Source organism: Protomyctophum parallelum (assembly GCF_964188405.1).
Source record: "Protomyctophum parallelum genome assembly, chromosome: 15".
NCBI lineage: Eukaryota > Metazoa > Chordata > Actinopteri > Myctophiformes > Myctophidae > Protomyctophum > Protomyctophum parallelum.
In genome coordinates this window covers 20,813,621-20,838,836 of record NC_139710.1, presented here as the reverse complement: position 1 = coordinate 20,838,836, position 25,216 = coordinate 20,813,621, and the positions used below count along the sequence as shown (strand labels likewise).

Sequence of the window (25,216 nt, the reverse complement as noted above, 5' to 3'; positions counted from 1 at the left end):
GGACAGAGCTACAGTAGAGCGAGCCGTACTATAATCTACCTCTTATATAATATATAAGATAGATATATTATATATACTGTAGTATACTATAGATAATAATTAATAAGTATTATAATTTACAGAATCTGTATGTGTGCGTCACGCCGTCACCAAGAAAACACAAATATCTGTATCTGTATCTGTCAGCCCGCAGGTTGGACACAGACATTCTCAGTGTATTCAGGGGATACGTTTGTGTATAGCCTGATCGACTAACTTGACCAGTCTGCATGATAGAGTGGCCAAGCTTCACATAACATATCTGTTCCGTATACAGTGGGTGGGGGATATCACATGTTATCATCAACATGATGCTGTGATGAATAGATTTTTGATTTATTGATTTATTGATTGACTGACTGAGTACTTTATATAGTGTCGCAGTCCCGCCCCCAACGAGCGGCCCGGAAGAAGGTTTCCTGATTCATTTTTCCCATAGACGTTTCAGAAAGTATTTATTTAAATACCTTTAAGCCTCGGACAAAGCCAAACTCGGCACATGACAATGACAATAAACACAATTGTTTTGGCCAAATAAATAATTAGAAGCAAAAATCAGACCTGAACTGAGTGGTGCTGTACTGTAATGTACAAGCCTTCCTCCCTGTGTGTGTGTGTGTGTGTGTGTGTGTGTGTGTGTGTGTGTGTGTGTGTGTGTGTGTGTGTGTGTGTGTGTGTGTGTGTGTGTGTGTGTGTGTGTGTGTGTGTGTGTGTGTGCGTGCACGTTATGGAGTATTTTGTTTTTTGCTTTTGTTTTTGCGTACGGAATGTGATGATGATAAGAGCACCGCTCACTTCACACAAGTGTGATTTTTTGCAAGCTGATGACTTTCACTCTGCTACATGTCAAATAGAAATATTGTAGCCTAGTCTTTCTTGACTACACTACATTTGTAGGAAGCCCAAACCTATATATTTGTAATTATTATGAATTAACCACTTAAGTAGTGAAAATAGCCAATCTACAAGTGCTCAAAACTCACCGCAGCGCGGAGTGTTGTGTTGTGCGGTTGTAGATCTGCTATTTTCATTATTTCTGAAAATGTCTGAAAATAGAGAATTTACAGAATATACAAGTGAAATTGGGAACAAAAATGGAACTGGAATACTATGAATTTGAAGCTGATAACTGGGTTCTTCTTATAAGACGAAATTGATGACCCACCAAAAAACTAAGAAAATCATGCTGGGCATAGCGCTAATAGCGTCCCTCAAAAACATTTTATGGAGACGATGGGGAGACAAATGTTACGGAACAAATACTCTATAGCAATCAGAATACAGAGCTTTACTGTTTTAACACAAAAAAAAAATTGTAATCAATCACTTGGTAGTAGGAGATTTTTGAAGGAGGTAAAACTGCAGTCGTAACCTGGAGGCCCCACTGTTGTCCCCAGGCTGAGGCCTATCTCTTGTAATGATTAGGTGCATCAGCGAACATGTATTTCAGTCTGTAGGCTTCAGCCAGCAGGACACCCACTTCCTCATTACCCCAGTGGATTGTGGGAAGGTTCTGAAGTAGCAGGAGTAGGCCCTGAAAGTCGACCCGGGAAAGGATCTCTTTCCGCCACTCAATGAGGAAAGCCACGCAGACATACAGGTGAAAATGTGAGAAACCCTCTGCCTCAGCCTGGTATGTGTCCCACAGTCGGATGGTGCAGCGTAGCGGCAGTTCCCTCATCAACAAGTTGTTCATCCAACGGAAGGCGAACTGCAGATACTCCACTTCACACTTCAGGAGCTTACCGTGGATGTCCTCGTCTATTCTGCTGACCAGCTCGTCCAAAGCTTTCACTTTGTTGAGAATCCCTGGCTGAGCAGACGTGTAATGGTCCTGGATTCCGTCCAGTAGCTTGCTCATACACCAGAAGCTGTCTGCCTCAATGTTTCTCTGTGTATCCAGAGGAAGGGATGCCACCTCAAAGTTCTCCATGTCCTCCACAACAAATTCTGAGAGGAAGACGACAAAGAAGGGCGTGACCAAGTCATTAATCCCCTGGACATAACCGCTGGCTGGGTGTTGGATCGCCCAGATGAACAGGATTCTCTCAAACAGCTCTTGTACTGCAGACTGCTGGAACAGTGGAATCAGAGGGTTGGTCCTTGGAGTGTCAATGTGGATTTGTTTGTACGTGTCCCTGTAGCATTCATCTGTTCTGGAGTGGTTATACTGCTCAATGAAGCCAAAGTACTCGTCTCTCTTCCTCTTCAGTACCAGCTCTCTGTGCTCCATATTAGTGGGTAGGTAGCCAGAGAGGAGTCTCCATATAATCGGCCGGACTTCTCTTGGTATGCCTGACCAGCTGTGCTTCCGGAGTTCCTCCAGGTCAGTGGTGGGACTGGCGAGCAGCTGTTTGAATTTGTCCAGGCGGCTCTTTTCTCGCACAGCCATGTTCGGCGCTCCCGAGGCATTCTGGTCGGAGATGCGGGCGACCTGTGGTATGATGCGAGACTGTTGCTTCTGCACCATGTTGCAGACCAAGGATGTGTTGACGTGGTTTACCTGTCCACCCTTTGTCATCTCCTCTTCTGGTACCTCCTGGCAGTTTGGGCCGTCTGCCCTGATAGGGTCCAGTCTGTCAGATGTGTCTGGTACACACAGCTGCTGCTGCTGAGAGGACTGGTGGTGTGCTGAGTGTAGGCCCGGTGGCAGTGATGAAGGGTGGACAGGGGCAGTAAGGAAGTCCTCATCCTCATCATCTATGCCCCAAGCATAATTTGTGCTGCGGACAAACTCATTGAAGCTGGAGGCTTTCTTTGATTTCAGGATCTTGATTTTGGGCTTCAGTGTGTCTGGAACCTTTTTGTTTCTATTCCCAAAATCTATCCTGTACTCAGTGGTCATACTTCAATGGCTCCTCAGACTGACACTGAGCACAGTGGCCTCGTACGAATAAAATAGGGGAATGGTCTCCGTGTTACAGTGACATTGTGGTGCCATTCACTCTGCCCTTGTGATGTGACCCCCACATTGAGAGTCCAATTCAACACTGTGGGTGACAATGTTATATTATGGTATTTATTTACGATGATGTATGGTCTCCCAAAATGACCGAATATGGAGATGAGATCTATGTGTGTCCGCACGTGTGCCTCTTCATATGCCCAAATATGGAGAAGAAAGACAGAGGTCATACCGGTGGCCTCTATAAAGTAGGCCTACTAGAACAGGTACTGTAAAGTGGTAGGTTTGAGTTAACAATGTGGGTATTCTTACTATGGATTTAACAGCAACAAATAACTAAATAATTATCTACCTATATTAATTATCTTAAATTGTCTGTCTGTCTGTCTCTGTCTCTGTCTCTGTCTCTGTCTCCAACTCTCCATCCATCGATCCATCCATAAATGCCAACATGCACTGACTGTTTTGACTGCAGTATGTAGTTTTAATCACATGGGGGCGCCAAGGTCCTTAGTAAAAGACACACGTCCCTGGTCTAGCAAGGCTAAGTAAACAAGGATAGGACCTTAACGTCACTGGCTGGAAGCCAGACTTATAATCACTTTAATAATCTTTAATTTTCCTGAATTGTTCATATAAGCTTGTAAACGGGCGCACATGCATCAGAACAGCTGATTCTCAACGTGTGGCACGTGACCGCAGACCGGCAGGCCAACAGCCAAAGTGGACTGGACAGTCACAGACTCACAGTCACAGTGGACGGCCGTACTGGTCTGTACGTGTACAAAACTAATGGACACGCGTTTCCATTGATTTATACCAGTGTAAAGGGTTGTAGAACGGGAATGGGGCCCACGCCCCAGAGATTTAAAGGTAAAACAAAACATTGTCAAATGGGGGTCCGTGCAGGGCAGGCTGTGCCCTAATAATGCATTATCAAACCCAGGCGGTCCTTGAAAATGAAAAAGGTTGAGAAAATCCCTTCTATTGTCCTGTCCTTCTTTACACGGCCTTGTTTGACTGTTGGGGGAGGCATGCGCAAGTCTAGTGGTGGGAGGATGATGGGTGACGTCACGTCACCAGAAAAATGTCCTCCATCCATACATATAGGTCCGCACGCTGGACAGTGGACATGAACCTGGACCGACCTGGACGCTGTGATTGAATGGAGCATTCAGAAGAGCCGTCAGGAAGTGACTTTGAGGGGACAGTGATAGCAGGTCGCCTCCTCCCATCCGTATCGCATTATTTGACATTTGATATTAAACGCGCGTCTAATGTGGAGATGAATGACGGAACGAGGACGATGAATGCACTGAGCATTTATTCTCCATAGAACACAGTGCGGTATTCACCAGGCAGGCAGGCAGGCAGGCAGGCAGCATCACTAGGTAAGCTAATTCACGGCTACATATGTAGCGGCTAAAGCTAGCCGTTTAAATGTGAGCATTTATGTTGTTAATGTGCTATTCCTTGTAATAAACTCCCCCACGACTGAGAAGCGTAATAAGCGTTATATGCTCAGGTAGCTCTACAGTACATGTACATGTATATGTTGTTAAGGGAGTTTTGCTAGCCTTCTTTTTCACTGTAGTGTCTGTGTGTGTGTGTGTGTGTGTGTGTGTGTGTGTGGGGGGGGGGGGGGGGGGGGGGTGCAGGATGTTGTGACATTAACCTACTTCCATATTCCTGGGGGCTGGGGGAACATATAGGGGAACCTATAGTTTAGCCAATAATAGATCGTCACGTTGGCGAAGATATGGGTAGTATAGACTAGTGGTTTTCATGTTTTTCAACCAGTGGTCCTTGAGGTGGTTCTCTCCTAGTACCACATTAATACAGCATGGAATTATGGACAAAATCATATCCAAAATAAGTCTTTGGTCTGATAGGCTAAATCTCATCAAATGGTGGTCCGTGGCTCAAATGCCTGGTCCTTGATATGAAAAGGGTTGAACTTGAAAACCCTTGGTGTGGTGTAGATGGGGAAAAAAGCTGTCCAAGAAGTACAGTGTACTGGTTATTGCTTAGTAACAAGTTCCATGATGTGTTTATAATAATAATACACCATAGATATATGACAGCGAAAAGCTCCATTTGACCACAAACTTGAGAGTTAAAAATGTGTGAAACCCTGAGGAATTTCACTATGCAGTGATGGACCAAGCCTTCTGTCTATAATTCATCGTGGTACTGGGTATCCTTTTGCATGCTCATGATGAATATTCTGTCCCATTTGGTTGGTTTTAGATACATTCCGCCTGTGGTCGGTAACTTTCTCAACTAATGATAGTGTTGGTGCCTGATGTCACCTGTAAGCGAACACTAGGCTATTATTATGGGACTTAGAGAATGGTTGGACTGTTATTGTGGCGCTTATCTCCCCCAACCCCACAACACTATAAAGTGCTCCTTGATAAGGGAGCTTCCCTTCAGTTTGGTTCCAGGATGGGAATGTGAAGGACTAGACCACTTTACAAGATCTTCCTGGTATGTTGCTTTTTGCTATGTGTATGTTGGCAGTTGGCACTTGGCACTCAGTAAAATCCTCAGTGTTAATTTATCTCTTGACAAGTGTAAAGCATGACCAAAATGGACCATTTGGGTCAAGGTTTACTGAGTTTTAATTATGAGTATGTAACTATTTTCACACTCTGAGAGATAATCAACACTATTATATTTTACTTTGTGTCAATCGATGTAATGTATTTATTTATATTTGTTTGTACCGTTGTATTGCTATTTCTTATTATTGTACTGATACCCTTGGTTCTAAAATACAGTGTTGGGTTACTAAGAATGCTGATATTTTATTTCATTAAATTTACTGTCCTGTAAATAAACAAAATAATATTGAAGTCATTATAACTATCTTATGCCCAGAACAGATACTGAAATACCGTATTATGAATAGCAAATGCAGAATAATAAATGCTTAATGTCATGCAAGTCATTTAAAATAATACACAGATATTTAGTTAAATCCTCATTGGCGGACGGTAGATTAATAAATATACTTCCTCATACCTCAACTACTTTGGTTGACAGACCTTTAGGCGATTAGTTGAGCATGCGTTGCTGACACAAAGTTAAACTTGCTTGACGTCTGGTTGACATCTTTTGTAATATTACAAATATGTTCTCAATTCCTATAAGTTTCCATGGCCCTTGTTTATATAGGTCTAAATTAGGTTTTAACTAAGTCATCCTTTTACAATTTGATTGCCAGTACTGTACCGTGCAAGATTTGGCATAGCAGTCAGCATAACACCCCAACAATAATCATAGTTTAAGAGTACAATATGAGTAAACTAGCTGATTTAGTTAGGGTTATTATCATTTCACATAGCGATGGATAAGCTGCTATGGGCTGCCGTCTCCACTGATAAGGTGTCAAATGGTCCTGGAACATTTTCTGCTCAGTCAACTGATAAAGGTGATGATGATCAGGGAAACTTTCACAGGCGTGTGCGTGTGCGCCTGCCTGTGTGTGGGCTGAGGGCTCATAACTCACTAAAAGTTTTCTTGCCTCATGTAATCACTAGTGGTCCTAGCCAAGTGCTCATACAGCAGATCTAGATGCAATGAGCTAGTAGATAAGATATGCATCATGACTATAAATCTAATGAAAACCAGGGGAAAAAAACACTTCTGTATGCCATAGTATAATATCCGAAATCCCAGATGATATCTAGTCTTGTTCACAATATCAATATATACTATATTTCCCAGCTGTAGCCTGTATCACTTATTTCTGTATGTGACTGTAGTTGCCCAGTCATGTTGCTCTGTCGAATAAGGAGGGAGATAGACAGTGTGCCTATATGAGATGGATTTATTTTAACCAACAATACGTAATGCAGTGAGTCTTATATGTGAAGTCAGAGTTAATAGGAAGTGGATATTGAAGTGGTCATTGGGCGGAATTGACCTGTCCTATGCAATATAAGTGTATATATAAGTGTATAATATAAGATTGTTGGTGCTTAAGCCAGTGGTTCTCAAACTTTGTTCTGTCGAAGACCACCAAATATTAAAATAAATAAATAATCTAAATTCTTGTAAAATGTCCAAATTTACAATGTACAAGCTGTGAGCTTGTAGATCTGATCTGACAGTAGCTGATCACTATTTCAGTGAAAAGTATTTGAAATAATGAGCTCTATTGTTTCTTACACTGACATTAGGCTACATGTATGTGGGGTACACTTCCAACTGCATGTATCTTATATTATACAAAATTCTGTCTTGGCTCAAAATAAATACAAATCGGGGTGCACTACACTGACTACACCGACACTACACTGTGTGTAATTTAGTAATCTTTGAAAAAAGCTGATATCACAATACAGCATGCAGACTTTAGGTTTTTAGACAATCAACCTTAAGTCACAATGTCCAGCTCTAATGAAAAGCACTGACCAGAAAGAATTGAAAGAGTGATGCAGGGTGTGATCTATATGAGGATGAACGATGGGGGAGGGAGAGGGTGTGCAGAGATGGGATCGGTCACATTCCTGTGGGATCGGAGACCAGCCGACTGTAGAAACATTTTCACATCCCGCTCTTCCCTGCATTTTCTCTGCCTCTTGCAAAGCTCCGACTGAATTATATGACAGAGGACTTTACAGACGTGGGTGAAGGCAGCCTGACGTTTCTTCTACAAGCAAGCTGTTGCCTCTAGTACTGTGTTGATGCCTGGTCAGCCTTCCCATGGCCTTATCTCCAAACCACAAGGCCTTCAACTTGTGGTTTACACACAGACAAGTTCAAGGTATCAGCTTCCACAAACACACACACAGAGAGCGTGTGCGGTGACCCTAGGCTGCTCTGATATGAAAATGTCACCAAGCTAATGTTTGCACTGCCTTGATTTGACCGTTGCCACACCAAGAAGTATCTATACAGAGGTAAATGGTCATTTAGTTTGCAACCAAAGGCTTCTGCTCCTTTGCTGGGTTTATTACAATAAGCCCCCAGCAGGTAGAGTAGTGCTCAGAGCTCTTCATTTTGGGCCTTAGTGCTTGTTTTGCCCTAGTAGCCAAGACTCTCAATAATTACTATGCATTCTCCTTCTTGGACAACTATTATATTATGTCTTATGTCTGTTCATTTGCCAACATTATGTTGTACTGCCAATAATGGCAGAACTAGTTGTGTGGATATATATGCCACAGGCTCCAGCCAGAACCCATCTCATTTAGGATGGTGATTAGATTTACTACCAGGATCTCAAAATGTAACCATGAGGCAGCAACGCTTGTTTACCATTGTCTAAAGTAAACTAAAGCACTCTATTTTTTACATTGATGCTATACCGCCACCTGCCACTCCCAGACATTCCATCGTACACACAGACATACGCACACACACGCGACTGCCTTCTCTGTTTCTCTCCTGAAACATTGATGATGAGGAAGGTGAGGGCTCACTTTACCTCTGGCCTCTGAGTGTGTAAGGGAGACAGGCAGGGTGTGTCAGCAAACCAACGGAACAGCTCACTGTTGCAGAGAGAGAGGGAAGGAGTGATGAAAGGGTACTATGTCCAGTGACGGAACAGGATAGAGGTGTGTCAGCAGAGCCAGAGACCTGCCTGACCTTGCACAGTGCCGAAGCCTTATGGGCATATCAGGACACCGAGTGCTGTGCCACTCTGCGGGGGAACTGGATCAAATGTTAAATCCTGCGGTATGAACTGAGCAAATTCCACCGCTCGCTAAATTGGCCTTCGCTGTACAGCGCGGAGCAGGAATCAACATGAAAATGCTCTCACTGCAGCAGCAGTTTGGAAACGAGGGCTGATCTGTGGGTTCTTCTGGCACGTCACTCGAGTCTGTGGTTCGCCAGTGCAGGCTTGGAATGTCAAGAAGGCTGGTTGTCGCCACTGCTCCTTGTATGTTGTCCTTGCCTGTTCCTTTTGTCCTCACTGCTGAGTGGTAGCAATGCTCATCCTTGTGTCTGTTCTGTCTCTCTTCCTCTCTCCTATACAGTTGACTGCACTCTGAGGACCCTGCAGTTCTCTCCAGACTTCTCTTCCGTCAGTACTCACTGCTCCTGCATATCTGTAACCACTGCCAAGCAACGGGCATCATAGAAGGAACTCTGCATCAGACAGACAGACAGACAGACAGACAGACGAACTGACAGACTCGGAGAGCTCTGCACAAGGACCATCACCAGGGCCTCGCCAGGAAAAGGTGTGTCTTATAGGAATGAATGGGGCTCCTTGTCCAAACCAAATGATTCAGTCTAACCCTACGTTTTAACAGCGGGAGACCTTAGAGACCAACGGCGAGCGTCGCTTGAATTTCATTGGCTATCGCCCAATCGCCCACTATCACCGGGCGACGTCGCCCCAAAAGATTAATTATTTGTATATTTTCGACCGACGTTCCTCCGCCCACTTTTCGACCATCGCCTATTCGCCTGCTGTCGCCTCTATCGCCAGTAGTTGCCGGATCCCATTGACACATGATGCACTTCCGGGAAAATTCGTCTGGCTGTCGCCCGCTGTTAAAACGTAGTGTAAGGGTTGTAGCACCCTCATAGGCTGCATGAACAGACCCTGTATATACGTACCTGCACTGGGGGTTGAGCAATTGGAGGATTTTCCTCGCCTGTCAGTGTTGGGTGTGTTCTTGAACCCTCTCCCCACTCCTCCAATCCGGGTTACAGCTGGGCTCCTGTTGTGTTGGAAGTGAGCTGCAGTCATGTGTGGACGCTTTGGCAGGGTTATATTTCCTATCCCCTGTGTGCATTATGCTTCAGGTCGGTCACAGAGGGCCATTTGTGTAGCACTTGTTGCTCGCTTGTGTGGCTGCTAAATTCGCTCCAGTATGTAATTAACCCCGTCCCCTCCCACTCACTCCTCCCACTCCAAGCACAGACACCAATGCAACAAAGGATCGGACACACACTTTACAGTATAACGTTAAGAGGGGTTGGGTGTCACATTTCAGTTCCAGATTTGTCTTTCCAAATGCCAACTGTTACAACTTGCACTCTGCCGTCAATCCCAGGCCACCCCATCTACAGCTATAGCGGAGGAGCCATGATTTATCGGTTCGGTCGTGGCCGTGCGACCGCCACCGCTCTCCTCCAGTGCAAGCTGACCCTCAGCCTGGCTCTGGCCGTTCTGCTGTCGCTGCATCCCCTGGGCACGGTGCAGGGCCAGGCGGAGGCCCAGTCCCCTGCTCAGGTCCTCCAGGACCTGCTGGCCCGCTACGGTGACAACGCCACCATCACGGTGCCCCAGCTCCGCTCCCTGCTGGCCCGCCTCAGCCTGGGCCAAGGCGACGGCAGCAGCAATGGGACCGCCGCCACCGAGAGACCTCCAGCCACTTGGCCCAAAGCCAACAGCTCCAAGGTGAGAAGACTCCTCTGGCCACCTTTATGTTATCATGTTTTTTTTCTTCTTTTTCTTGTGCTTTTTTGCCTTTATTGATAGATATATAGCAGCTTGACAGGAAACGGGGAGAGAGATTGGGTTAAGACACACAGCAAAGTTTGTCGGGATCGGGACTCGAACCGGCGACACAATGTCATGCTGAATTACCAGCCAAGCTGCCTGGACCGCTAAGCCAGCCCAGGCCACCTTTGTTAGATTACATGCTAGAAAATTAACCTAACTGAAAATGTAATTGAATTAGCCACTGGCCAAATGCTGGTACATTTGAACTTTGACTGATACTGTAAGTAGAGGTGCAATAACATAGTAACATTAGTCAGTTGTACTGTTCTGTTAAAAACAGAATCACCCTGGGGCGCCCACTGGCCTAGTGGTCCATGCCATATAGGCTCTGGCCTGACAGCGTATTGCGTGTTCGAGTCTCACGCAATACGCAATTCGAGTCTCGAGTCTCTAACCAGTACAAAAGAGTCTTCAGGGCGATGACCGACTTTGTTCTCCTTTCTAATGTAACTCACGTCTGAGTGCAATGACATGCCACTACATCATCTGGGTATTTTTTGAGGCTCCAACACCTGGCTTTGTGTGTGCCCCCGGCTTTGTGCGTGGCCCCCCGTGATGTTCATGTGGAAGCCAAGTCTATGGACTTTTTACTATGACGTAGTGGGTGCCCCCCAAAGGCACCTCTCAGTTCACACGAGTGTGATTTTTAGACACAGAAATTGTAATTGCATTTGCCAAGACCTCTGACATTCTTATACGTTAGCCGCTTAATCATTAAAATATTGTTATTTGTTTCCCTCATTTGTACAAGGCACTGGCAGGTGTACTGAACAATTTCATTCGATATTGAATGAGCATGGAAATGGTTGCAATTTAATAATTTATGCACTATCATTTATGTTACTACCAACTCACCTACAGTATTTATTTGTGATATCTGCCTTTCAGCTGGCTTTGAGGGGCGAAACTGCAAACGTTCACATTTTGAGATATATAATGGCCCCATTGGTACCTGATTTTGTATCTTGTATTTTTGAGGGGCCTCCTATGCACAGCTTTGTGTGTTTGTTCCACGGCATGTGATGATTTGATTGGCTGAGCACAGAATGTGATGATGTATGAGGATAAGAGCGCCCCTCACTTCACACAAGTGTGATTTATTTATTTTTAGAGAATAAATAAATCATAGAGCATACCTATTTTGTGAATGTAAAATAAATTGTATAATTATATAGGGGGATTATTCATTATGTGAGTTTAAAAAATTACATGTACAAAGGATAGGCATCAATAAGCTTTGAGCTTCAGTCCGTGCCTTTTCCATCAACTGTAAGAGAATGTGAATATTTTAGGTAATGATTTATGTTACACTGTTGGATTGATCGAAATAAACCAAACTAAACACAACACGCACCTCAACAGTGGGTGCAGGGCCAATAAGCCAATCATGGAAGGAGGTATAGGGCCCGCGCACAGTTCTTTTGGTAAAGAATTTACTTTATTGAACAAACGACAGCGTTTCCATCTTAGTAGATGGTGTGCAAACATTGTTGTAATTTAGCTATTGAAAAATAGCAGATCTACAAGCTCATAGTGCGCCACCGAGTGGCGCGCTACGAGCTTGTAGGTCTGCTATTTTTGAGAAATCGTGAAAATATTTATTTCACAAAACTGGAGGATTTTAGTAGAATTATTTTTAATTTCGACGCCAGGCCTAAATGGCTTTTTAACCAGAGACTGACTGCAGCGTGTGCACTCTTCCGTCCACAGTGTCTGCCTGCAGACACGCTGGCTGTTTACAGCATCAGTGAGCAGTCGCGTTTGGATGGACGAGGCCTCCAGGAGCTGTGTCCCACCATGCTGCAGCAGCTGGACGCCAGGGCCTGCGAGGAACAGAAACAGGAGCCCAGCTCCGATGCACCTCCCAGGCCCTCGGGTGCTGAAGGTGAGCTTCCAAGTCTGGAATCACGGCTTCTCAATCTATTTTTTTTTTTACTATACCTTCTACCTTTATTATTTTAACATGCTGGGATGCTATTTTATGAAATGATGAAAATTGGAAATGTTCGGTTTTCATTTCATGTTTGCGTGTAATTGGCCTTTGAAACTCTGCTTTCACACAGTGAGATCCTTGGTGTTGATATAAGTCTGAGAGTGTAAAAATTAGGATTAGGAGTATTTTACTATTCACACACTTAAGTTTTATGACTTCTTATTGCATTCTCTTTTCTGTTAATGAGTAACTGCGTTACATAAAAACACTAAAGTATTGCTCAATGGTCTTAACGTCTTTACCTTAAAATGTCTCTTAGAATACCTGATTTATCAAAGACTCGTAAAAGAATGAACCTCAGCTTTAAAGCTTTAGAAGCAAAGTTACAATTGCCTGGTTGGCCGGGGCTCTATGTAATTTCTAGACCTGACTTTTAAATCAAAACATCTATTAGGACCACAATCTGATTGCGGCCAGCAGAGAGCTCTCAGCCCAGGTAAAGCCAATATATAAAGGAAGGCATATTGCTATCAAACGTCTCCTATTTCCTCTATATCAAGCTGCCCTCTTTAACACTGTATAGTTTGCTGACTGTAAAAACCCCAGCGGATGTCCCTGGGAGCTCTTTAAGCCACTCTGGCATCTGTTTCCAATCCGCTGGGCTTGGAGAAGTGGACTGCACCATAGGCCGTTTTTGCCTTTTTGTGTTTCCCGTCAAGTGGAACCTAAAATGTCCAGAGGAGAGTAGGATATAAAAAGGCGAGTAATGAAAGACTTGGAGAATTTGGAGAATACGTGCAACGTTCCTCCCTTGAGGGTGCAGTAGGGCCTTGCCAATCGTGCTCACAATGCAGTTGTTAAATTGGTGATGCGTCACACATAATTATGCAATTAATCTAGTTGGAAGTTATTATTAATAAACAAAACATTAGTGATGGGAGGATATACACTTTTTTTCTTCTTTTCTTTTATTGAGATAGAAAAAAACTCCCACGCATTGCTTCAAATGCAAGAAATAGGAATTCTTTATTGAGCAACACAATGTTTTGTTTCTGAGACCTTCGTCAAGTTACATTGTTTCCCTTCGTCAAGAAACATTGTTTCCCAATAAATAAATTCCTGGTTGTTTTTCAATTTCCACCACCTACCTTGTTTCTGTCAAACGTCTGCAGATGGAATATGTTTGTATCGCTACCTAACCCTGATCTCATAATCTCCGTTTATTTCAGCAGGGTGGGGGGGGGGGGGGGGGAATCATCTCAGGACCAAATGGAAACCGGATTTAACAGTTATACCTTATTTTGCAGTAAACACTGGCAAAAGAAGCCCCGCAGCATGAGCCACCTCAAGGCCTTAATGCTTAATGTCTGCAATACTATTTTATTTTCTGCCTTCCACAGGTATGAACGCCTCCCAGAGCGATTACCTGTTTAACACATGAGACATTATTGCCCTTTTTAGTAATGCTCTGTTAGGTCAATGCTCTGCATGTACAGGCCTAGGTTGTGACTTCTCAACGACCTCACCCTTCCCTTCCCTCCCCTCCCCCAGTGTGGGGATTCTCTATCCTGAGTGTGAGTGTGGTCAGTGTTTTCTCCCTGACCGGAGCCTTCCTGGTTCCCCTCATGAGGGCAGGCTACATGGACCGCGTGCTCACCTATTTCATCGCTCTGTCCATCGGAACCCTCTACTCCACCGCTGTCTTCCAGCTCCTGCCTGAGGTGTGCTATCCAACCTATACCTCTTATCCACCCACCCACATCCATCCCTGACAGCTGACATATCTTTTTTCAAATTGTGCACGCACGCATGCACGCACGCACACCTGCACACACACACTGAGAGAGAGAGAGAGAGAGAGAGAGCAGGCAAGTCCTCCCTTATTTCACACATGCCATCACATGGCCTTTTCATCAACCAAACTAATCCCGCAAGTGGCTGCCCTGGGGCATTTCCTTTACCTCCCCCTTACTCCTTCCTTCCTCTTGTCCTTGGCTTCCTTTTGTTTTCTTCTCGGGCTCCCTCTTTTTCAACGGGCAGGTTGTGTTGGCTGTGGTTAATCAATTTCACTGTAATGCTGATCAGAAGAAGAAGAAGAAGACGTGTGTGTGTGTGTGTGTGTGTGTGTGTGTGTGTGTGTGTGTGTGTGTGTGTGTGTGTGTGTGTGTGTGTGTGTGTGTGTGTGTGTGTGTGTGTGTGTGTGTGTGTGTGTGTGTGTGTGTGTGTGCGCGCGACGTGCGTGCTTCCAAGGCTGTTGTGTCTGACCCACCCCATGGCATTGAGATCCAGGCCAAACATGCTGTGTTGCTAACATTGGAGAGTTGTTGGCCAGCTTGCTGTTCAGTTGTGCTGCGCACGGCACAGTTAAAGCCTCAGTGTCTCACTAATTTCATTACACTGTTCTAAAAACAATGCAGTGTGCAGAACGCCAGAGAAAGCTAGGCTAAAGGCGCTGTGTGGTGTGCAGCAGGATTGTAATCTGGCCAAAAGAACAACAGACTGTGGTGCCCTTAAAAAGTCCTCTTTTGTTTCTAATTGGGAAAGGAACACTAGGTTGCAGGGCTCTCCTTGCTCCTATTAAGCTATTAGAGCTCATTTGCCCCCTTTTTGTGTCTTCAAAGAGCTGTTCGGTGTATAACCTGGGGCTACAAGAGACAATGGAGTGGTGCAGACACACCTGGACTGACTGAAACAAAGAGAATGTGTGTGTTTGTGTGCACATGTGGATTTTCACAGTACCGTAATTTCATTGTAGTAATTTACCCTAATCTTGATCAAAGGCCATGTGTATGTCTGTGGAGGGGGTGTAAACCTACTAGCCAACTATTATCTCCACATGCGCGGGAACAGTGGTCTTTCAATGATCTAACAATCGGGTCTTTTGAATGGACAGGGGGCACAATTCTCTCACCGGAAGAAGGATGCCTCCTTATCTGGCATCTCCATTTTAAGCAGTCGGGGTGATCACATTTGATTCTTACTTCCTTTTTTAGGAGAGGTGTGGGGACTACATGGTGTGCTCATTGTCTCAAAAAATGATCCGTTTTTTTCCAGTTTTATTTTGTCTTAAAAAAAAAGAAAAAAAAAAAAAGAAATCTAATTATCTCCTCCCTGTCTGTCTCCTCTTTCTCTGCACTCTCCTCCTTTCCCCCATGCTTCTCTGTTGCGCTGGTGGTCAGTGTGGGGTTATGGGTTCCTGTCCGTGACGCTCATCTCGTTGTGCTCGCTGGTGGGCGCCAGCGTGGTGCCGTTCATGAGGAAAACCTTTTACAAGCGGCTGCTGCTGTACTTCATAGCCCTGGCCATTGGCACGCTGTATTCCAACGCCCTCTTTCAACTCATCCCAGAGGTAGAGTTTTCTGGCTGGCTTGAGCCCCGTTTCAACCGCTCGCAGAAAGCTACCGCGCCGCTGGTCACTCACATTTAGTATTTAGAAAAGCGCTTTTTAAGTTTTAACCTAACAATTTGCTGAGGGACCAAGTATTTTTTAAACTGTAAACTAACTACTAAGTGAAACTGTTCTAGCTGCCATCCATAGAATGTGTGTTTTTGTCACATGACGTAGGTGAATTCGACTCAGTTTGCGTATTGGATATTGCCAAATTTGCATTTGTCATTAGCACATAGCTATGTTTTACAAAAACTCTTATTCTGTTTTCATCACGCTGAGGGGTTTTGAGTCATGGGATGTTTTTGTCTCCTTGGGGCCCAAACACTGACGCGCACATCCCAACATGTCCTTCAAATCAGGGAATGCTTTGCAAGGCAAATCAGCACCAGGCTCCCTGGTTCTGATTATGTAGTGTCAGCTAAGTCATGGGAAAGATACAGTACACAGCGTGGCAGTCTGAAATTGGGCTTGTATACAATAAGTATTAATGTTTGTGCAACAGCACACAACAGAGATGTCTCAATTCACTTTCTCCCAGAGATGAACCACCCATGTACTAACTTGACAAAAACAAAACCAAAGAACGGTAGACTCGGTGAGTTAGAACCTAGTAATTCACCAATCCATAATTACTGACCTGCAGAAACTGCAGCGTCACTAAGCCTTGAGTTGAAGCGTTACTTGGAATAACTCCTCAACTCCATTGTGACTGTTTAGTCACACATTGACTGTAGGCCCAGGCAGGCTCCCTCTGAACACCTCCTGATCCTACATCATTTACTGGGTTTCACAACATACTGTTTAGGCAATGACAGTGCATTATTCTTTCTGTCATCGGAATTGACCATAATCTCACAGCAGCAATTTTGGCTCCATGTCAGCATCTGGGGATGGAGTGGAGAGGCAATGACATACTGTACACGTACGAGCAAAATGGCCACTGTGGGAATATGGGCAATTGCATTCAAGCTAATCATGCTGTCGTCCCTGTACACCTGTAGGCCTTTGGTTTTGACCCTATGGTGGACTTCTATGTGAGCAAGTCCACCGTAGTGTTCGGAGGATTCTACCTGTTCTTCTTCACCGAGAAGGTCCTTAAGGTGCTGCTGAAACAGAAAAATAAGGTAAGAACGGATTGTTTTAGAATATATATATATATATATATATATATATATATATGTATATATATATATATATATATATATATATATATATATATATATATATATATATATTATTACCAATTTGTCTTTCATCCAAACAGTTGGATGTGTTAAAATAAAGCCTTAGAGGTTCTACTCTCACATGTTCTTATGGTACAGTAGCTTCAGAAGCCACATCTGATGGTCTGTATGTCTCTCCCATGGTCTGCATTTTTACTATTCAACTACCTAAGGCAGGTTTGACCAGTTATGCAGGAGGCTGGCATAACTGATGAGTGATTATGTGGTGTCATAAGTACTTTAGCTTTGTACTACTCGAGGCATTCATAAATAACGTTATTGACTCACTGTCAAGTGCCTGGAGTCTTCACACACGTGTACTTGAAATGCGTAGAGGAGGCATTTGTACCTCAAGTTGACACGTGTGTCCTCAGGCTATGACGATCTATAACTTACAAGGCAATGCTAGGGGTGGGGCTGGCCTGCCTGTTGGCTTGGGGAAAAGTGTAAAAGAAAAAGAGAGAGCAATGTCTATCTTACATAATGCACATGCTCTTTCCATTTCCGTTTACAACACCCTCCTGTAGGGATGGAGTTCGTTAAGTTTCATTGATAACAAGCACCTTCGATCAGGCTTCGATCACCATCGATCAGGCTTATTGAGCCGGGTTCTTATCGAGCCCACTATCGAGCATTTTCTATTATTTTGTGGAAAGATGGGAGACAATAAATTCTGAACAGAACCAGTATTTTTTACTAGAGCCATCAAATACAGTACGTTTCTAACAGACGGAAGGCAATTGACCTTTTTACCAATAAAATAATATTAAAGAACCTGGTTAATATGTGTACAGTCACTTTAAAAGTGTCATTTTGTTTACCCGGACAGCGCTGGTGGGCAGGTATCAATACACTTTAGACATGTTTGTGCCAGCATGGATGATTAATTTTTTTTAATGCTCGATAACAGGCTTGAAAAAACCCAAATCTTATTGATAACGGGGACTCAATAAGCTTGTTATCGGATTTTTTCGGGTATCGGTTATCGAGCTCCATCCCTACCCTCCTGTTCCTACTGGCAAGATCCTGGGAGTGGTACTGGAGAGTGAGCTGTCCTTCAAGGCACACATTGTGCAGCGATCACTTAATTCTGTACTTTTTCACTGTACAACATCCAGAAGATCAGACCCTTCCTGGCCAAGGAGTCTGTCCAGACCCTTAACCATGCCTTGGTCTACCGGGATAATCACTTCAACAATGTGGCACACGTGGTCTTAAACCTCCCTAAATCTTCATGTCTCCCCTTCTGCGTTTCCTTCACTGGCTTCCGGTGTGTTGCTGCTACTCACTTCTGCTTTAAAACACTGCCGATGACCTACAAGGCGATAAAGGGCATGGCATCCCCTTAACTTCAGGACATGATCCACACCTACACCCCTTCCTGGTTTCCGCCAAGGACTGTCTAAAGAGGACGAGACGCGAAGACAACCATGTTGCTCCATGGTGCTCCATGAAAGAAACATGCGCAATGGGATATATGCAGCCAACACTTCCGCGTTCAGCTTCCTTGGTCTCAACTGTGCATGTTTCTTTCCTTCCATGGAGCACCATGTGAGCAACATGGCGTCGCCCGTACGACGCCATGTTGTCTTCGCGTCTCGTCCTCTTTAGACAGTCCTTGGTTTCCGCACACTTGGATCACTTGGAGTCCTTGAGGGGGTTCAAGGGGGTCTCCAGCAAAACGAGGAACTGTTTAAAGTACACATTTGAGCCCTATTCATTTTTCTGCTTTTAAAACGGTCGTTCGCCAAATACAGTAAATAAATAGATGTGTCCTTGACATGAAAATGTTGGAGAAGCACTCACGCCCCATTTCCCACCGCAGTTTCAAAACTCACCTATTTAGACTCACCCCTGGTACTCCTAATTTTAAACCTCATTTTGATAGATGTTAATTTTAAATGTTACTATGTTAGTAATGTTGTTACTCCTAAATTCTGGAACCATTTGCCATACCACATTAAGTCTGTGACCATTTTAAATCAATCAAAGACTCACATTTTCTCTGTTGCTTTTGACTCAGTCTGAGGTTAAACTATGTTGTTTTTTTTTCTTTTGTAATTAGTTTGACATTAATCTTGTTTTTGTGGACCATTGTGTATCAGGTGTTCTATATTTTGTCATCCTCGATCCGGAAAGCATTTTGGCTCAACTGTTGTTTTAAAATGTGCTATATAAATAAATATTTTTATATTGCGAATGGATACAATACCATTATAGTCACAGAGCTATCCATTCATTCATAGAATCAGTAGCTTTGAGCACAAGGAAGTGGTGAATCTGGGGCAGTAGCTCCCCCTAGTGAGCTCTCACCTCAGAGCCATATGGTGCAACCAGCTCCACGTTGACACCTATAGTACAGGTCACCTGTTGATCCCATTATATAGAACCTCTTTGACCTACTTACTGTAGGCACCAACATACTACTTTAGCTTCTCTCCATTACCTTAACCATCCAGAAACTATTAATGACCAAATGCCAATGGTCACTAAAGTTAAAGCTTGATTTCAAAATAGCAATATTGAATTGTGAGTAACAGATTTGGCTCAGGTTCATAAGTGAATGGTACAGTTATTATTATTATTGTTATTGTTATTACAATTAAATTATGATCATCATGACTAATGTCCATGTGTTTTATCTTTACCAGGGCCAGGGCCACGGTCACAGCCACTACACCGGTGCGGAGCGCTATTCGACAGCCAACGGCGACGCGGAGGAAGCGCTGAGCGAGAAACATAAGCACAACGGGGAGGCCGGCGGCCTGGGCCTGGCCAAGGCGGGAGACGCAGGAGAGGGCGAGCTCATGCTCAACCCCGCACAGACGCCACAGGTATAGGAAACACACAGGATTTCAACATGTGGGACATTATACATGTGTGTTTGTATTCACCGTGGGAAGGGTGTTGCTAGTTGAACATGGAACAAGCTGGTGCTGTGCTTTCTGTGTGGCAATACGTACAGCTGGACGTGCACCAACGGCATCAATAGCCACATCCTTGGTACAGCTGGACGTGCACCAACGGCATCAATAGCCACATCCTTGGTACAGCTGGACGTGCACCAACGGCATCAATAGCCACATCCTTGGGGCATCTAAATGGTGCAGGTTCCTGTCCACCGCGTGGGGAACTTGGGGTCTGCTACCCTTTATGCTGCATCCAGCCACTCGGTGGCACGCTATGAGCTTGTAGATCTGCTATTTTTCAATAGCTAAAGCATATCATAATGCTAACACCAAAAGGGGTTCCCGCCCCAAAATGGGTTAAAGTATTCAATCAATTAAAAATCACTTTCCGCTTGTGAGGAAACATATTTTCTAACTCTAGAGATGTAAAAATCTCGCCAAAGATCGGGCCAAAAATCGTGGATTCTTTCTCATAATTATGGGTTCAAATGGACCCGTGAAGACCTCTAATCCACTTGAAAAATAAACACAGAGTATTTTGCTGTTACTTACAAAACACGATCCATGCACTGTTTAGTAGAGTCAGTAGAGGAGAAACGATTAATCAATTAACGGGTCGACAGAAATGTGTAAATAATAAAATATTTCTCATATGTGCTATTTAAATCATCACCAAAAATATGGTCTCTGTTCCGCATTATAAAACAAAAGCGTTATCATATCGTCACAGATTCGTATTCTTTAAACAGAATCGGCTTTGACTCTCAATTTATCCTTCAGGAGTCCCAGAGCACGGAGGGGACACGCCGGTCCGGCGGTGGCTGCTACTGGCTGAAGGGTATTGCCTACTCTGACATCGGCACGCTGGCCTGGATGATCACGCTGAGTGATGGCCTGCACAACTTCATCGATGGCCTGGCCATCGGCGCCTCCTTCACCGCGTCCGTCTTCCAGGGAATCAGCACTTCCGTCGCCATCCTGTGCGAGGAGTTCCCCCACGAGCTGGGTGAGTCCAGCGAGAGGACCCCATTATTAGTTTATATCGTTTTCAGCCATGACCAGCATTCTCTAAATCCAGTTGCTCTTGTTCAGTCTATTAGTTAGTAATACTATTCATATTATTTCCTGCCACTGGCCATACTTGGCTAGTACATTTAGTTTTTATTCTGCAGTTACAGGGTTGTCTTCATTTGTCTTTTTTTACAAAAAAAGAAAAAAAAGAAAAGAAAACTCTTCCATACTCAATACTGTCTCTCTACCTCCATCCTTTCCTCTCAACAGGTGATTTTGTTATCTTGCTGAATGCTGGCATGAGCATCCAGCAGGCTCTGTTCTTCAACTTCCTTTCTGCCTGCTGCTGCTACCTGGGCATGGGCTTTGGCATCCTGGCCGGCAACAGCTTCTCGCCCAACTGGATCTTCGCCTTGGCAGGGGGCATGTTCCTCTACATTGCATTGGCAGACATGGTTAGTGGCAGAAAGCTTGTGGACAGGGAACATTACGGAGGTGTATAAACTTATAAATAGTGGTGGAAAGTAACTAAGTACATTTACTTGAGTACAATTTTGAGGTATTTATACTTTACTTGAGTATTTTCATTTGACAGTACTTCTACTCCACTACATCTCAGAATACTCATATCCAAATAGTGTATACTTTTACTTCCATTAATTTGAAAACTTTAGTTTTTACTTGATGCATTGTGATATTGTAGATCTGCTATTTTCAAAAGATGTGTATACACGTGACATGGGACATTCTACATAATGAGTACTTTCTACTTTTGGTACTTTAAATACATTTTGATACCAATACTTTTACTCAAGTAGTACAGATTTTTACTTGTAATAGAGTATTTCTGCATTGCAGTATTGATACTTTTACTTAAGTAAAATATTTGACTACTTTTTCCATCACTGGCACGAGATGTGTGTGCCCTTTTGGTGTTAGCATTATGTTATGCTTTAGCTATTGAAAAAATAGCAGATCTACAAGCTCATAGCGTGCCACAGAGTGGCGCGCTACGAGCTTGTAGGTCTGCTATTTTTGAAAAATCGAAGAACGACTGACATAGAAACATAGCTTTTTCAGAAAACTGTCAGGATTTAGAAGACATTCATAGAATCGTTCCCAGGTCAAAATGGGTTAATCTCTTTACATGATGATCTATAATGAGACACCATTACTTCTTTCCTTTATCTCTCCTCCAGTTCCCAGAGATGAACGAGGTCAGCCGGGAGGAAGAGGAGGCGGGCGGCTGGCGATTCCTCGTGACATTCGCCATCCAAAACGCTGGCCTGCTGACAGGCTTTGCTATCATGCTCCTTCTCACCACCTACTCTGGACAGATACAGATGGGCTATAAGACCTAAACGGATTTAGATCTGTGTGAACAGGAACTGACCTCAGGCGGTTGATGCAGGTCTGCATCTATAGGACTATTAGAAATCCTGTTCATTTGCAGTTCCCATATGCAGTAGGTTATTGCTGAAAGATGTTCCAGATGTTCATCCTTTGGACTCTTATTGGCCTTCTCATGACTGACCTCCATCCACCTCTCCCTCTGCCAGTGTGTAGACACCCATAAATAACTTCAGTGAGATGAGTCTAGTACAGTACATGAGAAGCACTGTATGAACTCATTTGTTGACCGCAAACTGACGTGCAATATTTGCCTGGTTGCTCAAACTGGCCTCTCTACCCAGACTACTGATCAGCCACTCTGGTCTGTTTCCGCTCTCTTTTCTTCCTCCTGTCATTGGATGCGGGCAAGTCTCAAACAGGTCATATTTACAGTTATACATTATAATTATGAATAAATCCTCCTTGCCCATACACCTACCCCAGGAAGTGGGATAAGCACAATCAGGTAAATGTAATTGCATTGTAGACACCTTTAAACGTATTGCCACCTCCCTTTCCAATTTCATTCCATACCAAAAATAGCTCCAGTGTCTCCAATGAATTGTGATCAAGCGTCAACAACTTCTTGTTGAAACTAAACATGAAAAATGGCGTTACCTTTTAGAAGACCAAATACAGGGTGGCCATTGAGAATGGTGAAGGGCTACATTGTGACGTAGACAGTCTGGAATGGCATACATTCACTCATGTTTAGCTTTGCTAAGTGCTTAGAATGGCAGTAAAGCCTGGTTCAGTTCTGCTAAATGAGAGCATTTATGCTCTCACGTCTGTTACGGGGTAGCTTAATCCAATTGTTTTTCACTGATCAATTTCCAATACTTGGCCACCTGTGCATGCTCCTCTTGCATAAATGCAGCATCAATTAGTTGTACTTTTTTATTCCATGTGATCACACCAAGACCTATCGCTACAGACATGGCTGCTTCAAAAATGCCATGGAAAAGCTTGTCAGGCAAAACAGTATGGTGCTCTTATGGAGCGGGGAGAAACTTTAATTAAGCAGACATCGAGCTCTTGCCATTGATTAGTATTTGAATAATGGGGTGACCTTGAATTATACAGTTAATTGCCATTAAATGCTGGTACTTTAAAATGCAACCTTTCATTGGTGGTCACCATTGCTCCATTACTGTTCCCTAAACTATGAGCATCAAATTATATAAATAAATATGTTATTGTCTGCCTGGACAAGCGGTGAAACTCTATGCCTTGCACTGGAGAATATTTCAATGTTTCTAAAAACTGCTAGAAAAATGCAATTCATGGTGCAAGTGTGCCATGCATGCCATAGGACCTATGGCATGCCTGGCACACTTGCACCTAGCCCTGGTCCAGTGCTTACAGCGAGTCTCTCTGACGCCCTGTGGAAGTCCCTTCCGCAGCCCTCTGGTGATATTCTCACTCCTGTGCAAGGATTTTAAAATCCCTGCAAATAAATATGAATCCAACCAGATCGGCGCAGGCATAACCCGGAAATGCCGTAGTAGAAGAAATGACTCTGCCTGGTAAATTCAGGGTACATTGCGTTATTAAAATGGCACAAAGTGCATTTTAGAGAGAAGCTGGGGACGAGATGCTTCCCAGCTTCGAGAATAGACTTTTACCAAGGTCTAGCAGGCTTTGTGTCGGTGAGTAGTTACGTCGTTTTGTTTATTTGCTGGGTGTAAACACTCGCACGGGGGTGAGAATATCACCAGAGGGCTGCAGAAGGGACTTCCACAGGGCGTCAGAGAGAGACTCGCTGTAAGCACTGGACCAGGGCTAACTTGCACCATGAATGGCATAGGTCATAGGAGAACAATTATGCTATCGATGGGCTTCTAATGATGTGTCTCAGTGTGATCACCCACTTAGGCTCTAGAAATGCAATTTTCCATCGCTCAGGCATTACAATTTTTATTCCATATTCTAGTTTTTAAATCTCCAAATATGTATTACAGTAAAGACTGTTTAAAGGTTTAAACATACTACAGTATATGCTGAATCGTAAGTACACGCCATGTGCTTGTTTGCATCCTTGTCTGTACTCAATGTCTCAGAGTTACATTTTATTTGATAGGAATCACCTTTTCTGTTGCTAGCCATATCTCTTGGCTCATTATCTCCAAGGACAGCCAAGCTGTTTACTATCTGTACTGTTAATATTTGATTGAACCATTAAGTAAAGAGGATGCAGTGAGGTGCATTATCCTCAAGGGACCATGTGGTATTATGAGCTAAAAGTACATTGCACTGTCTATAGAACCAGAACACCATAATGGTGTTTCAACTCCTAATAAGCAACCAGAACACACCATAATGGTTTTCAACTCATAATAAGCATTAGGATCGCAGGTGTCTCTATTGATGCACATTGTCAGTTAAACGGTTACCCAGAGGATGGAGGTGATGTCTGTACCGCTTTCCTTCATATTATGCTACATGGCGTTAAAAGCCTTTGAGACATACAGTACCTGGACTGTCATTGATGCAATGTGAAGGTGGTCACTTATCAATTGCTGTGCATACTTTATTAGATTAAATGTTAGTAATTTAAAAAAGCAGTACAAAATAGAAATGTACAGTGATCTAAACTTAGGCCTGTTTTATAATTACACCACCATTTATTAGCATACCATTTCAAAGTTATTCCCAGTTGGAGAGTGTAAACCAAGATATAAAGTGATGTAGCATCATTTTATATCTTCGAAGCTGTTATAATCTCTGGGTGATACACATTCTTTTTAAGACATGGGATATTTCATGTCTTTGTTTTATATGAACCTGTAAGCTCATAAGATTCATTTATTTATCTCAAGCCATGGCGCCAAAAAGATGATTGTTTATTTGCTTTTGGTTTGTCATGCAGATATAATATAAACTGCTTCTGTCAAAGTAGTGGAGCAGTTGGACAATTAACAATACACATGCTGTAAGCTCTC

General features: G+C 43.6%; 2 protein-coding genes across 4 annotated transcripts; one reads left to right on the top strand and one right to left on the bottom strand.

The window, feature by feature from the left end:
• Nucleotides 1-1,444: 1,444 nt before the first annotated feature.
• LOC310871722 (TBC1 domain family member 22B-like) lies at nt 1,445-2,884 on the bottom strand (the record flags this gene model as incomplete). The annotated part of the gene is made up of 1 exon (XM_083783361.1): nt 1,445-2,884. One exon carries the CDS (start codon nt 2,882-2,884, stop codon nt 1,445-1,447), a length of 1,440 nt encoding a protein of 479 aa, XP_083639487.1.
• Nucleotides 2,885-4,077: 1,193 nt separating this feature from the next.
• On the top strand, nt 4,078-23,626 carry slc39a14 (solute carrier family 39 member 14). Of its 3 annotated transcripts, none has more exons than XM_083784060.1 (10): nt 4,078-4,335; nt 8,935-9,141; nt 9,964-10,310; nt 12,126-12,300; nt 15,528-15,697; nt 16,741-16,863; nt 19,614-19,796; nt 20,652-20,877; nt 21,153-21,337; nt 22,082-23,626. In XM_083784060.1, the coding sequence occupies exons 3-10, from the start codon at nt 9,996-9,998 to the stop codon at nt 22,241-22,243; spliced, it is 1,539 nt and encodes a 512-aa protein (XP_083640186.1). In that variant the 5' UTR covers nt 4,078-4,335; nt 8,935-9,141; nt 9,964-9,995; the 3' UTR covers nt 22,244-23,626. The 3 variants fall into 3 exon arrangements, with proteins under 3 accessions (XP_083640186.1, XP_083640187.1, XP_083640188.1); XM_083784061.1 differs by lacking the exon at nt 15,528-15,697 and adding an exon at nt 13,900-14,069; XM_083784062.1 differs by lacking the exon at nt 4,078-4,335 and adding an exon at nt 8,549-8,632.
• The last annotated feature ends 1,590 nt before the right edge of the window (nt 23,627-25,216 follow it).

Excerpts from the sequence above, each read along its gene's own strand:
- slc39a14 (XM_083784060.1), top strand. The coding sequence starts at position 9,996 with ATGATTTATCGGTTCGGTCGTGGCCGTGCGACCGCCACCGCTCTCCTC. Across the intron at positions 12,301-15,527 it reads CAGGCCCTCGGGTGCTGAAG|TGTGGGGTTATGGGTTCCTG; the intron begins GTGAGCTTCCAA and ends GCTGGTGGTCAG. Across the intron at positions 19,797-20,651 it reads ACCCCGCACAGACGCCACAG|GAGTCCCAGAGCACGGAGGG; the intron begins GTATAGGAAACA and ends TTTATCCTTCAG.